The sequence below is a fragment of the Chrysemys picta genome, chromosome 5 (genome assembly GCF_011386835.1).
Source record: "Chrysemys picta bellii isolate R12L10 chromosome 5, ASM1138683v2, whole genome shotgun sequence".
In the NCBI taxonomy this organism is placed as follows: Eukaryota; Metazoa; Chordata; order Testudines; family Emydidae; genus Chrysemys; species Chrysemys picta.
In genome coordinates, this window is record NC_088795.1 from 27,009,477 (window position 1) to 27,023,940 (window position 14,464).

Here is a 14,464-nt window from a genome sequence, read left to right on the forward strand (position 1 = left end):
CTAGGCCTTTTTTACTTTTATTTTTACTTGGCAAAGAGAAATTAGAAGCTGTTAAAATGATCATGATTTGACTTTCTAAATTAAACTAAGCTTGAGAACAACCCAGCTGTGTTGGCAAAGCACTGTTGTACACACGGTCTTGACTGCTAGAATGTAACTTTTTATTTGTTTCCTTTTTCCTTTCTGAAATTCAGCCTCTGTGTTTAACAGCAGTTTGCAGTCAGATGAAAGCGTCATGTTAATCCTTCAGTCATGGTACTTTGTTCAGAAGCCTTTTACAGGCAGATGAGTTGTTTTGTGTATAAAAAGTTTAGCAGAGTGTATTGATCAGTCTCTGATTTAGGTTTTCTGGATACAGATAAATTTGAAAGCAGCCCAGTTGCTCATAAAACATTGTTTGGCTGCTAACCTGTAATGTTCCTTAGGTGTAGGGGAGAAGAATGAATCCCAAGTGAATGGGAACAACCTGGAAACTGCAGTGATATTTAATATTCAATTAGTATTTTCTGTATTTTAGCTTTGTATGCTTGTGTGTGCCACGCTCTCTGTTTTAAGTAACCTACACCACCTGCCCTTTGAAATAATTGACTTCAATAGGCTTTGGATGGGAAGCCTATATGAGGGGTAAGAACCATAGGGTGGGAAGAATGACCATTGAAGGAATGATCTATCCTTATAACAAGCAAAGAAGGGGAGTAGAAATCAAAGGTGCGTCATTTCTCACTGGGCTGTGGGAGCTATCTAGTTTTATCTGAAACTGGTGGAGACTAAGTAACAGTAAAATTTTAAAAAAAAAGATACAACACATTTACAAGGAAATAATTTGTAAAAATTTATAGAAACTTACCTAAAAATGTGAAACATTTCCAGTGCTTGTCATAATGTTTTTTTAAGCAGAATTAAATTTTTCCTGACTTGATTTCTTTCTTCTGGCCTACAAGCAGGAAAGTGGAAGCTTCTCTGGATTTTACGTTGAAGAATGTATGCATGTGTATTTAAAATGATTACTTCTGTAATTTTGATGCGAGTCTAGCTACAGTCAGTGCTGTTAAATAAATAAACAAAAAAACCACCCAAACGAATGATGATTACTGCACCATGTTATTTACCTTTAACGTGGTTTGTGGTATCTTACTTTAAATGTTTCAAGTGCTCAATAAATGTTACGAGTATAGGTGATAAATGTCTGAAATTAAAAAAAACAAAAAACAAACCATTTTCCTTAACATAGTGAATTTACATCTCTCCCAGTTAGGGTATGAGTATCTCTTTTGATGCTGTATTAATGTTCTGTCCTCTTCTTATAAAATAGGTTACCTACCATACAGTGTTTCCATAGTGGATATCACTTCACACCTGCACCAAATGCAAACTGACATAATTCTGCTTGGCAGCCTGTCAACAACATTCCTAATAGTTACCCACTGAATTACCTTTTTGACAGTAACTATCTATCAGGCTGTCTTACTCCTGCAACTTGTTGTTAGTAAAATGAAAGCTTAATATACTTAGCAAGGTAGAATAGTTTGTAGTTGGAGTACATTTTTTTTGTTGATGGCGAAGTACAGAGTGGAATATGTCTTTGGTTTCACGTCAGATAACCTTGTTAACTAAATTGTGATTATTTTTTTCCCAATCATACATTTATATATTTATCCCTAACTTACAGAATAGAAAATTAAATTCAGTACTCTGGATAGTCCCTACATTGTGTAAAAAAATGTATTTATAAGATTAAAACTTCTTCCATAAACTGTGTAGTGCAAAACAATAGTTCCATTTCCCTTAGTTGATATTGTAGCACTAACTGTTACAGTAGAACCTTGCTAATTACCATGGCTGGAAGACATATTGTGAATTACTCAATGTGGCAAATTAGCAAGTAAACAGATAATTTAAAAAGCAATCAGAGTAATGTATCAGAACGTTTACTGTTCATTTGTTTTGATAATTCAATTTTAATGTGATATTTCGTGATCTACTCAAGTGTCTTAAAGTTCACTCTGTAAGAGTAATGGAAATCTTATTAATACCTTGCTATTAAATCTCGGCAGAGTTTTGTGTTGGGCGGCTACCAGTTTTTCTACAGATTACAAATCAGATTTATTTTAATTGTGATTAAGAAAGTATTTCCATTATGAGCCTGTATTTTTAGGTGTTTATTAGCTTTCTGTAAAAATTACTCTATCAGGCTGACCTATTGCATTGTTTAGTCTCAGTATAGAAATAAATGTCTTGTTTTGGAAAGTTTTGATAAAATTTTGTTTTTCCATTTTGGAGATATGAAAATGTGGTGGTTACCAGTCAGAAGTTGTTTCAGGTGCTATTTTACATTTGGATGACTGAGATTGTTTGTTTAGGGGTGGAAAAAAGGGAACCTGAAAGCTGAAAATTTAGGCATCAGAATTAATGTCAGACAATTTATGTGAAATTTTACTGGCAATTAAGAACACTAAGAATCATTTGAAAATATTATATTGTGTATATGTAGCAGATATTTTCCCCTTATTAATTTAAGGCCCTGATCCTGCTAACAATTGCTCACATTCGTGTGAATAATGTGTGATGGTTTCAGCAAGGTGTCTGAAATGCAGTTACTGTATCTTAGAATTCCTGACTTTTGTTCCATCAAAATATCTGTAAGGGTAAAATAGGTCTTGCTAACCTTGGATCCACTGAAAATGGTTTTAGAATAGTAGCTTAGGCAAAGTAGGAGGCTGTGAAGAAAAAAGTAAAGTGTAAGGTGGAACATAAAATCAAGACATAGGAAACTAAGTAGTAAAATGTGGCCTATTTGTCAGCATGCAAAGAGGTTAATACTGGAAAATCCCGGTGTCTATTGTAGGTTTTATGGTTGTCAATTATATGGAAGACAAGGGTGCCTAATATGGTGCCCAAAGTTGCTATTTATTAACATTAAGTAAGTATGACAAGACTAGATTTTTAGGAACTCCACCAGAAACTAATGGAACTACAGTAGGTAATTGGAAAATATAATAGCAGATAAAATTCAAAGCAGACAAATGCAACTCAGTGCACTTTGGAAGAGAAAATGATATTATTCAAGCATACTGATAAGTTGTAACGCTTAAGAGGGGGAAAAAACAGTCATGCTGAGTGACTCAGTGAGAATATCTGTTCACTGATGGATGAAAGAAGCAAGTTAGGCTCTATTAAGGAGGTTATCAAGAATAATACAGCATATATTACAATTGTGTTATATGAATCAATTATATGCTTTCACCTTGAATGCTGTGTTCAGTTTTGATTGTTTCCTCTCAGAAAAGGCACAGCAGAAATGGAAAAGCACCAGGGAAGGGTCACAAAAAATATTTGTTCTGGAGAGCTTCTATGCAAGGAGAGATTTAAAGAATCAGGATTACTTCATTTATACTGAGATTAAGAGGAGATATAAGTATATAATAATGACTGGTGTGTCTGATGGATTTTGAGCCAGTCTGTAATAATTGATTAATATTATGGTGGGCTTGTTAGGGGTGTTTTCTGTGTGACTGTATTGGGAATGAACAGGAATGAATCTTGAAAAATGAGGAGGATGGAAAAAGTGTCCCAAGAAGCTACCCCACAACAAACACTTTAGAGTTGCTAAAGGACAAAACAGGAACTGTTGGCTCTGAGAACTCTGGCTTGATTTCCTAAGGAGCCTAGGTGGACTGCTTTTGACAACAAGGGTCAAAGCCTGAGAACACAGAAGAATCAAAGAACTATAGCAGGGTTTGAAAGGCACCCTCTCTCAAAAGAGGTGTGGTGGTAGTTCAGGGGAACCAGCCTGAGATACAGCACCAGCTGGGACTGTGATGCTTAGATCACCATTACAGGATGATAGGGTTTTAGGTAAGATGACATATATGTAGACTGTTTTTAAAATGCATTTTCTCTCAAAGCTTTGTTCCTACTGCTAAAATCATACTTTTATTTTAAGAAGGCTGCCTGGTCACCAACTCCTGAAGGGAAGACCTCAGGTGCCTGATCTCAGTTGGAACTGCAGGATCAGAATAGTACATACAAGATACTGTAGCCAAGTCTAGAAGTAGGAGAATTGCAAAATTCCACCCCAGGATATGTAAAGGCACAAGGCCTGACACCTGACGGAGTGTGCTCAGAGGGCATGTCTACACTGCAAGTAAAAACCTGTGGCCGACCCATGCCATCTTACTTGGGCTCATGGTGCTCAGGCTGTGGGGTTGTTTCATTGCAGAGTAAACTTCCGAATTCAGGCTGGTGCCCAGGCTCAAGAACCCTGCGTGGTGAGAGGGTCACAGCGCTCAGGGTGCAGCCTGAGACCAGAAGTCTACACTGCAGTGAAACGGTCCTGCTGCCCAAGCCCCAAAGCCAAAGTCAGCTGGCACAGGCTAGCTGTTGGTTTTTAATTGCAGTATAGACATATCCAGAGAGAGCACAAAAGAGAGAGAGGTGCAGTTAGCTCTGTGACTCTGTCAAAGGGCAATCAGCCTCCCATTTTACCATGTTCCTTAATATTAGTATCAGATCCAAGAGACATAAGATAGAGCTGGAGGGAACAAATTGGAACTGGATAGAAAGAAGAAGGTTTATACTCTTATACATTAATTAAGAAAGTAATCTGGAGTTAACTAATTGTTATCCTAGCTACAAAGGTTATTAATCCTCATGCTTCAGTACTTAAACAAGTCATCCTTGAGGGTCAGCAAGAAATTTGTCCCTCTTAATATGGTAATGCATGGTTATTCATGTGCGTTACGGGAGTTTTACTTTAAGCATCTGGCATAGGCTGTTATTGGCAGTATTAGAATAAGTGCTACTGAGTAGTTCCAATATGGCCCCTTAACATCATCTCAAGTTGTTACATATATTGTATTTTTTCTTAGGTTTAATAGCCAGTTTTTTGAAGAACAAAAGCTTAAGAAAGCAATTGCTCGACTGGCGGCATACCAGGTTGATGGAGGCTGTTGCTTGTTGAAGGTGACAACCTGTTTCTATGATAAAACAACAGATCATCATTAGGGCTCCATGTCTGTCATGGGGGTCGTGGAAGTCACAGACCCCGTGACTTCTGCAGTGGCGGGTGTGGCTGTCCCCAGGGTTGCCCAAGCAGCTGGCCCTGAGTGCCAACTGCTCAGGCAGCTCTGGGGACAGCCACACCAGCCGCCGCTGGAGTGACTCTGCATACAAGATACTATAGCCACAGCGCTGCTGCTAGAGTGGCCCCAGGGCCAGCTGCACCGTCGGCTGCTCAGGTGGTCACCGGGGCAGGTGCAGTATATATACTGTATGGTCCATCACTCTTAGTGTGGCAGACCCAAAAGTAAAAAAGAGAGCTTTTAAAATACAAAAAGCAACTGCTAGGATTCCCTACCTAGAGGCAATCCAAAATGATGTTGGAGATTTGATGAGGTTGCAGTTTTCCCCAACTCTGGCCTGCCTTACAAAGGTGGCCTTCTGTAAACACATTTATTGTATTATGAGTGGAACCAAAGGATTAAAGACATTTTTGTTTAGTGATTGCTAAAATGAAAGGAGGAATGATTGAGACTCTCTCCCCCCCCCCCTTTAAAGAAAACAAAATTCTAAATTTTTGTTAACCCTTACTTTAAAAAAAAAGGGGGGGGGGAGATAGGTAATAAGACAATGTAACTGGGTTTTTTATTTACATTTATTGATATTATATTATGTTTGTTTATTTATTTAAAGTATTAGGTCAGGGGTGGTTCTTCTAGTTATTGCTCCTGTGTATTCCACAGTAGGTGTGCATGCTGGCCACGTGCACCAGTGCCGGAAGTTTTTCCTTTAGTAGTACCTGTAGTGGGGGAGCACCGCTGCGACCCCTGGAGTGGTGCCTCTATGTTGCGCTATAAGGGGAGCTGCACTCTCCCCCCCACCCTCAGTGCCTTCTTGCCCCCAGTGAAGGTAGTTGGAACTTAGTGCTCCAGCTCTGCTACAGCACTGCTAACCTTAGTAGTACAGCTTTTCTTAGTAGTCTGAATTCTAGTTAGTTGCCTGGCTCGGGGCATGCCCCGTGCCCCAGGCTTCAAGTCGTGCGACTCCTGTCGCAGTTATATGCCCAGGAGCGATCCTAACATTCAGTGTCTTGGCTGTCTGGGCGAGACTTACGTAAGTGAGCGGTGTAAAATCTGCAGGTCGTTCAAACCACGAACGAAACGCGAATGAGATATCCGTCTCTGGGCCTTACTAATGGAGTCGGTATTGGCCCCGGCACCGGCACGCCAACCTGATCCAGCACTGGGCGCATCATCGGTGCGCAGCAATGCCCCACTAACTAGTCGGCACCGCTCCCCTACTAAGAAGCAAGGGAAGACTCAGTGGTGCCGAGAAAAGAACAGGGGTAAGGCTGCACCCGAGTTGGGCAGCCCACGATCCCCCTGGGGACCCAGACCTCTGACTCGTGCTGAGCGAAGTAGTTTGGTCCTGTCCGCGCGTGCCTCTCCTGTGGTGAGGATACCATCGACACCGGAGGCAGCGCAGGCAGCGTGTGATATTCTCGCCCTTCCGGTGCCGAGTGGGATGGGCCCTCACTCCAGAGGGAAGCCGTCGCTGGGAGCTCATTGACCCTCCCCGGTTCGGCATAGCCCCCGCTCCGAGGATGAGATGCCTGCCCATTCTGCGAGGCCATCTTGTAGCCCGCGTCAGATGCCCACTCCGTCGGCTGACTCGCCTGAGAGGGAGTCCCGAGGGTCCTCTGCTACCAGGAGGGGTCGCAGGCACCGAGGCAGGAGGCGTCGACGCTCCTCTTCCTACAGTAGTTATAGGAGCAGGTCCCGATGCCATTGGCACCGATGCTCAGACTCGAGTGATCGCTCCGACAGGCGTAATTCACGAAGCACCCCTCGGCCGTCACCAGCACCTAGCTGTCATAGCCGTGGTCGCCATGGTGAGTCTGGAAGCAGTAACTCATACAGGTCTTCTTCGTCAAGATCTAAATCTCGAGGCCAGCACTGACGCGGCCGTGGACGCTACCGTCGCTCGTTCGGCACCTTGTGCTCTTCAGCGACGTCAGCCTCGGCACCCAGCCGCCCATCCCCGGGCCGCGCCACCCTGTACGATCAAGCGGCTCCGCTAGGTTCCCAAGTGGGGCACTGGCAAGGAGCACCCTGGCAAGGGCAGTGGTCTCAGTGATCGCCTTGGCCCCAACTGCCGGCACCGGCGAGACCTCGTTCGGTGGCCGGTGCATTCAACGTCCCCGCCTGGGCACCGGAAGAAGTCACCCGGCACCGAGGCAGCGGCACCGTATCTGGGCTCCGACTTGGAGGGTCAAACCACCGGCACCGCCTGATGTTTTGGGGGCAGATCCGGTCCCATCACCGGCACCGGAAGACTCTATTGCGGTGCCAGCACCCGCCTCGCAGGAGGATTTTAAAGCTCACCAGGAGCTCCTTAGGTGGGTTGCCTCGAATCTCCAGCTCCAGGCTGAGGAGATGGAGGAGCCGTTGGACACTTTGTTCAACGTCTTGTCCTCCTCGGCACCGGGCCCTGTGACCCTTCCTCTCCACCAAGGGGTGGCCAATATCTCGACTTTGCTTTGGCAAGCCCCGGCGTCCTTGGCATCTGTTTCTAAAAAGGCGGAGAGAAAATACTTTGTGCCAGCAAGGGGGCAGGAATATTTGTACTCTCGCCCTGCCCCGAACTCTCTGGTGGAGTCAGTAAACCACTGAGAGGGGAATGGCCAACCCGCGCCCACTCCCAAGGATAAAGACGCCAAGAGATTGGATACCTTCGGCAGGAAGGTTTATTAATCGTCAGCCTTCAAGCGCAGGGTGGCAAATCACCAAGCCCTCCTGAGCAGATATGATTTTAACTTGTGGGGGTCTCTACCAAAATTCGAACCTCTTCTTCAGGAAAAGGATGAGGAGGAGTTCAGAGCTTTGGTCGACAAAGGCGCGGCGGCGGCGAAAGCGACTCTCCAAGCGGCTTCGGACACGGCAGATACAGCAGCCCATTCAATGGCCTCCGCTGTTGCCATGCGCAGGATGTCGTGGCTCTCGCTGTCAGGGCTGTTTGCAGAGTCCCAGTCCTCATGTAGGACTTGCCTTTGATGGGAGGGCCCTGTTTGCGCATCAGACACACACCCGTCTACACGGGATGAAGGACTCCCGCACCACCCTGCATACCCTGGGCCTATATGTCCCACTGACTAAGGACAAACCCAGGCCACAGAGCTCGGTTCCTCCGTCTAGAGGCAGATATGAGCCCCCGCCTAAAAGACCGAGGGAACAGAGACGCAGGTCCCAGCGTCAATCCCGCTCAGCCCCTCGACCCGGGCCCACCAAGGGCAAGAGGCAGGGGAAGAGGTGCTTTTGACTCTTTGTGGGGGGCCACTGGGCCTGTTGCCAGGGAAGCCCCCCAGTTGTTAAAGTTTCTGTTCTGTAACCGTTTATCTGCCTTCCGAGTGCAATGGTCCCATATAATGTCGGACCAATGGATCCTCAGCACCATTTCTAAGGGCTACATGTTGCAGTTCGCATATACGGTCTTCCATAAGGATAAGGTCCAGCTTCACCCGCACCCGGCATTTCTCCCCAAGGTGGTCTCCGTCTTCCATATGGAACAGGACATTTTCCTACCACCTTTCCTGTCTATTTCACATCCCGCCCTCCTTCCCCTCTGTCCGAGTTGTCTGGCAAGAAGGAACTGAGGGTTGGGGGAGTAGGCAGCTCCCCTTATAGCGTGATATAGAGGTGCCACTCCAGGGGTCACAGCAGTGCTCCTCCACTATGGGTACTGCCTAGGGAAAAACTTCCGGCACCGGTGCACGTGGCGAGCACGCACACCTACTGTGGAATAGACAGGAGCAACGCATCTCGAAGAACGCCAGTTACGGAACAGGTAACTGTCCTTTCTCAAACTTTTATACTGGTGACCCCTTTCACATAGCAAGCTTCTTGAGTGTGACCCCCCCCCCAATAAATTAAAAACACTTTTTTATATATTTTACACCATTATAAATGCTGGAGGCAAAGCAGGGTTTGGGGTGGAGGCTGACAGCTCGCGACCCCCCCCCATGTAATAACCTCGTGACCTCTTGAGGGGTCCTGACCCCCTGTTTGAGAATCCCTGTATTCGATGTAGTGTAAGTGTCCTTCCTGAATGATTAGATTTGTACAGGTTCAGGGAAATAGGCTGTAGAAAATACTGTGAAAGGACTGAGCCCATCTTCAATTATTACTACTACTAATTTATTTCTTACACAGTAACACCCAGAAGCCTAATTAGAATTGGGGCCCTATTGTATTAAGAACAGTACAAGCATATTTTGACAATCACTGCTTTTAACAGTTTACCCTCTCTGTGGTCATGGGTCAGAGAAAAAATAATATGGGTCCATCCCATCACTCTTTGGTTTGTAGCATGAAAGCATATTTAAGAGTAGGTTAGATAAATGTCTATCAGGGATGGTCTAGACAGTATTTGGTCCTGCCATGAGGGCAGGGGAGTGGACTCGATGACCTCTCGAGGTCCCTTCCAGTCCTAGAATCTATGAAAGAAGTGAATAATCAGTTTGAAGCCTTCTGTAAGAGCGACATGGAAATTCTTAGAATTGGACTACAAAATTACTCCAACAGTAACTTTTAATATAAAATATTCCAGGGAAGAATATAATTAGAATTCCAGTTAGCTGTGATCAGCTCATGTTCATATAAAAAGCTGTTGTAAACTTCTGTGTGACCGATGAAAATGGTCACTGAATCTGTACTGGTGAAGAATGAAGCATTTTATGTTCAGTTATACTCTGATAATGCGCTTGAACAAATGCAAGGTTTTGACACAGTACCTTAGAAACATTGTGTTTTTTCTCCCACGTTTTTTTTTTTCTTATGCTATAGGTATTTTCAGGGAGTTTGGTGGTGCAAGGTGTGTACACAATATAGTGAAGTATCCACAGTGCCGACAGCATGCACTGATGATTATCCAGCAATTGGTGTTATCACCTAGTGGAGATGATGATATGGGCACTTTATTAGGGCTGATGCACTCAGCTCCCCCTACAGAACTACAACTGAAGACAGATATATTACGGGTAAGTGCAATAAAACTTAATACTTTCCACTCCTAAACTACTTATGAAATTCTAATTTAAAATATACACTGTAGAACTACTTTTATTTTATGTATGATGGTATTCAGTTATTGAAAACAATTCAGTGACTTTAGAATTAAAATCATATACAAATCAGATCTCAAATTTTTAAACACAACTGGCAAAAAAGAGTATCCGTATGTATTACATGTATTATTATTAGGTGTAATAATTACTAATGGATGGGAAATGAAGTTCTAAAAGCAGTCTCTTTCCACCTGGCTTTAAGAAATTATTTAGATACAATTAAAAAAACATACCACACACACACAAACTGAAGCATATTGTTAGTGCCATTATTGAATTTTTCCTTAGCAAAATCTCATTTTTTGTAAACATCGCCAGAGTTATTAATAAATGAATAATTTATAACTAGATCTGGGCCAAAACCAGATCACGGAGAACAAACCCCCAGATTTTGAGCTGGAGGCTTGTTTCATTCCTCTAATTTTAGCCTGATTTGTGTTGGAGTCTAAATTAGAAAGGGTTTAATTTCCAGTTCAAATGTAGCTGAAATCTCATAAGAATAGATACACCTGTGAGGTTTCAGTTAGAGGGGGCCCTCATTTAATCCAAACAGTTCACAATATTTCATTGCCAGTCCTGATACATCCCTGAGGCTCAACTTCTAATTTAAACCCGATATGGATCTGAACACTGTTTTCTCAGCCCAACTTTGTTTACCACAAGCCCTGACCATGGTGAAAATGTGTCCAATAAGTATCAGAAAATATGGAGAATTCATCTTTCACTACTAGTTTTACATACAATACTCCTTAGATTTTGCAAGCTCATTAGGTGAGGTGTATATTAATGTAGCCTTAAAAATGTTAAGGTCTCTTATATAGAGATTAGGTAATGCGTAGTCGTCTTAGAGTTGTAGAAGACTAAACATAGAGAAAAGTGGTGAAATTGTGTATAATGTTTATATCACTCAGTTAGACTTTCTATAGTAAAGTCAACAGTCCAGGGTGATGATTTACATTTTTTGTATGCAACACATGAAAACATGACCTTTGAAAACATGTTTCTTCGAGAGAGCTTGAATGGTATCCCATTAAGGCTTTGAGTTTCTTTGATTTTTCACTTGAATACAAATACCATACTATTAAATTGCAAGTTTCAATTAATCAACTACAGAAGCAATTATTTACCTATTAAGAAAATACTGATACATCAGGAACAGACTGATAATGAACTCTTATTGTTACTGGTAATAATTCAGATTATCTGAGAAGTAAAGGGATAGTCTCTCCCCTATAGTCTCTCTCTCAGAATCTGAAAATTACTTTGTTAAAGAGGCTGCTCAAAGGAGCCCTAAGTCAACAGTGTAATCCTGTTGCAAAAAAAGCAAATATCATTCTGGTATGTATTAGCAGGGAGTGTTGAAAGCAAGACACGAGATGTAATTCTTCCACTCCCTTCTGGGCTGATAAGGCCTCAACTGGAGTATTGTGTCCCGTTCTGGGCACCACATTTCAGGAAACGTGGATAAATTGGAGAAAGTCCAGAGGAGAGAGCAACAAAAACGATTTAAGGTCTAGAAAGCAAGACCTATAAGGAAAGATTGGTGGTGGGGAAATGGTTTGTTTAATCTGGAGAAGAGAAAACTGAGGTGGGATATAACAGTTTTCAGGTACATAAAAGGTTGTTACAAGGTGGAGGGTGAAAATTGTTGTTCTTAACCTTTGAAGATAAGACAAGAAGCAATGGGCTAAAATTGCAGCAACGGAGGTTTAGGTTGGACTACTGTCAGGGTAGTTAAGCAGTGGAACAAATTGCCTGGGTAGATGTGGAATCTCCATCACTGGAGGTTATTAAGAACAGATTAGACCAGGGGTTCTCAAACTTCATTGTGCCGCGACCCCCTTCTGACAACAAAAATTACTACACGATCCCATGAGGGGAGAGCAAAGCTTGAGCCCAAGCCCCGCACCCCTGGGAGGAGGGCGGGGGGGCAGAGACCAAGGGCTTGAGCCCCAAGTGGGAAGCCTGTAACCTGAGCCCCGCCACCTGGTTTGAAGCCCTCGGGTTTGGGCTTCGACCCCAGAGCTCGGGCTGCAGGGCTCTGGTGCTTTGGGCCCCTGCAAGTCTAATGCTAGCCCTGGCCACCCCATTAAAACAGGTTTGTGACCCACTTTGGGGTCCCAACCCACAGTTTGAGAACCGCTGGATTAGACAAACGCCTGTCAGGAATGGTCTAGTTATTTCGTAGTCCTGCCTTGAGTGCAGGGGACTCGATTAGATGACCTATTGAGGTCCCTTCCAGTCCTACACTTCCATGATTCATCTCGTAAAGTTCAACTCACCTGAATAGATTTTTTTCATGTTGTGCTAGAATTTAAGAGAAATTAACAATGTACAAGGATTTGATTAAAATTTTAACCATCTTTTTCTGAAGTCAGATGTTGAATATTAGCCTTGTAGAGAACAACTGAGAACTAGTACACTGAATTCAGACATTTCAATTTTAAAAGGAGCATGTAGAATTGAAAAACTCATAAATTCTCCTCTTGGAGTTAGTCTGTTTGAAAGCTCTGACATTAAATGTGTCTTGCTCTGATGATACCAAGATGGGATGGGTTGCAAGTGCTTTGGAGGATAGGATTAAAATTCAAAATGATCTAGACAAACTGGATAAATGGTCTGAAGTAAATAGGATGAAATTCAACAAGGACAAATGCAAAGTACTCCATTTAGGAAGGAACAATCAGTTGCAAACATACAAAATAGGAAATGACTGCCTAGGAAGGAGTACTGCGGAAAGGGATCTGGGGGTCATAGTGGACCCTAAGCTAAATATGCGTCAGTGTAATGCTGTTGCAAAAAAAGCAAACCTCATTCTGGGGTGCATTAGCAGGAGTGTTGTAAGCAAGACTTGAGAAGTAATTCTTCAGCTCTACTCTGCACTGATTTGGTTTCAACTGGAGTATTGTTTCCAGTTCTGGGCGCCACATTTCAGGAAAGATGTGGACAAATTGGAGAAAGTCCAGAGAACAGCAACAAAAATGATTAAAGGTCTAGAAAACATGACCTATGAGGGAAGATTGCAAAAATTTGGTTTGGTTAGTCTGGAAAAGAGAAGAGTGAGAGGGGACATAACAGTTTTCAAATACAAAGTACATAAAAGGTTGTTACAAGGAGGAGGGAGAAAAATTGTTGTTCTTAACCTCTGAGGATAGGACAAGAAGCAATGGTCTTAAATTGCAGCAAGGGAGGTTTAGATTGGACATTAGGAAAAACTTCCTAACTGTCAGGATCGTTAAGCACTGGAATAAATTGCCTAGGGAGGTTGTGGAATCTCCAAAATTGGAGATTTTAAAGAGCACGTTAGACAAACACCTATCAGGAATGGTCTAGATAATATAGGCCTGCCATGAGTGCAGGGGACTGGATTAGATGACCTCTTGAGGTCCCTTCCGGTCCTATGATTCTAAGATTCTGTGACAATCAGTTAGCATGTCAAGTAAAAGAAATTCAGCGGAAGACAGAAAACTAGTTAAGTTAGTGAATTATGTTGCAGAACATTAGTTTTGATATTTGTAGGGTTTTTTTAAAGAACATTTTCAATAAGTAATTTATAGACTGACCATGCATAGTTTGCAGTCTTTGGCTCTTACATTAGAACTTGCTTGTGCTAACGTTCAGTTTAGCCATCATCCTGTTTTAGCTGATAGGCTGTGGGAATTCTCATTCACAGTGAGAGGCATTAATTTACTGGGTAATTCTCACCTGTAATGATACAACAGAGGCAATTTAGTACTAGAATCCAAGGGCTGGTGTCACAATCCTACAGTTAAGTTCGACTTTCCTTTTTTCCTGTTAACTAGTGGGATTTTTTCCCCCTTTCTGTTCTAATTTTTGTCCTTACATACGTAACAGCAGAAGTTAGTTTCAGATAGCCCAAGCCATCTGCCCCATTCAGTACTGGTGCTCCACAGGCAGGTCAGGACAGGCTACTATCTGCCATAACATCTTGGTCCAGCCCAGGTGTTGATAGCTTTGTTAGAGGTAGGTAAGCACTTGTCCAACTGTGGGAGTCTTGTACCACTTTTCTATTTCAAGGGGCCACTATCAAAATGGTTGCCAGATTTCTGGTTCCTCTTGCCTTGGAAATCTCTTCAGCCCCCAGTGCTCCCACAAATTCTGCTCAATAGCTTGAGCCATTTCAATTTCCTTAAATCCACCTGTGGTTGTTCAGTACCTCAACTTATTGTCTGATTGTTCTAGTCCACACTTTGCCTGCTGAGCTCTCTTTCTTTATTCAATTTACTCAGACTCACACGATTCCCTGCTATATGAATGCTTAGTCAGCACCGTTCCCAATGACTGAGGAGTCTGACCCACCTTCAGTGACTTGCAAGCACAAAG

The 14,464-nt window shown here is 43.0% G+C and overlaps 1 protein-coding gene across 6 annotated transcripts in view; it reads left to right on the forward strand.

The window, feature by feature from the left end:
• The window catches only part of WDFY3 (WD repeat and FYVE domain containing 3), a 289,358-nt gene that overhangs the window by 137,095 nt on the left and 137,799 nt on the right, over window positions 1-14,464 (forward strand). For all 6 annotated transcript variants that reach the window (XM_005292053.5, XM_005292052.5, XM_042856446.2 and 3 more), the window contains one exon: window positions 9,840-10,033. In XM_005292053.5, the coding sequence (XP_005292110.1) occupies window positions 9,840-10,033 (194 nt within the window). The remainder of the gene's footprint in view (window positions 1-9,839; window positions 10,034-14,464) is intronic.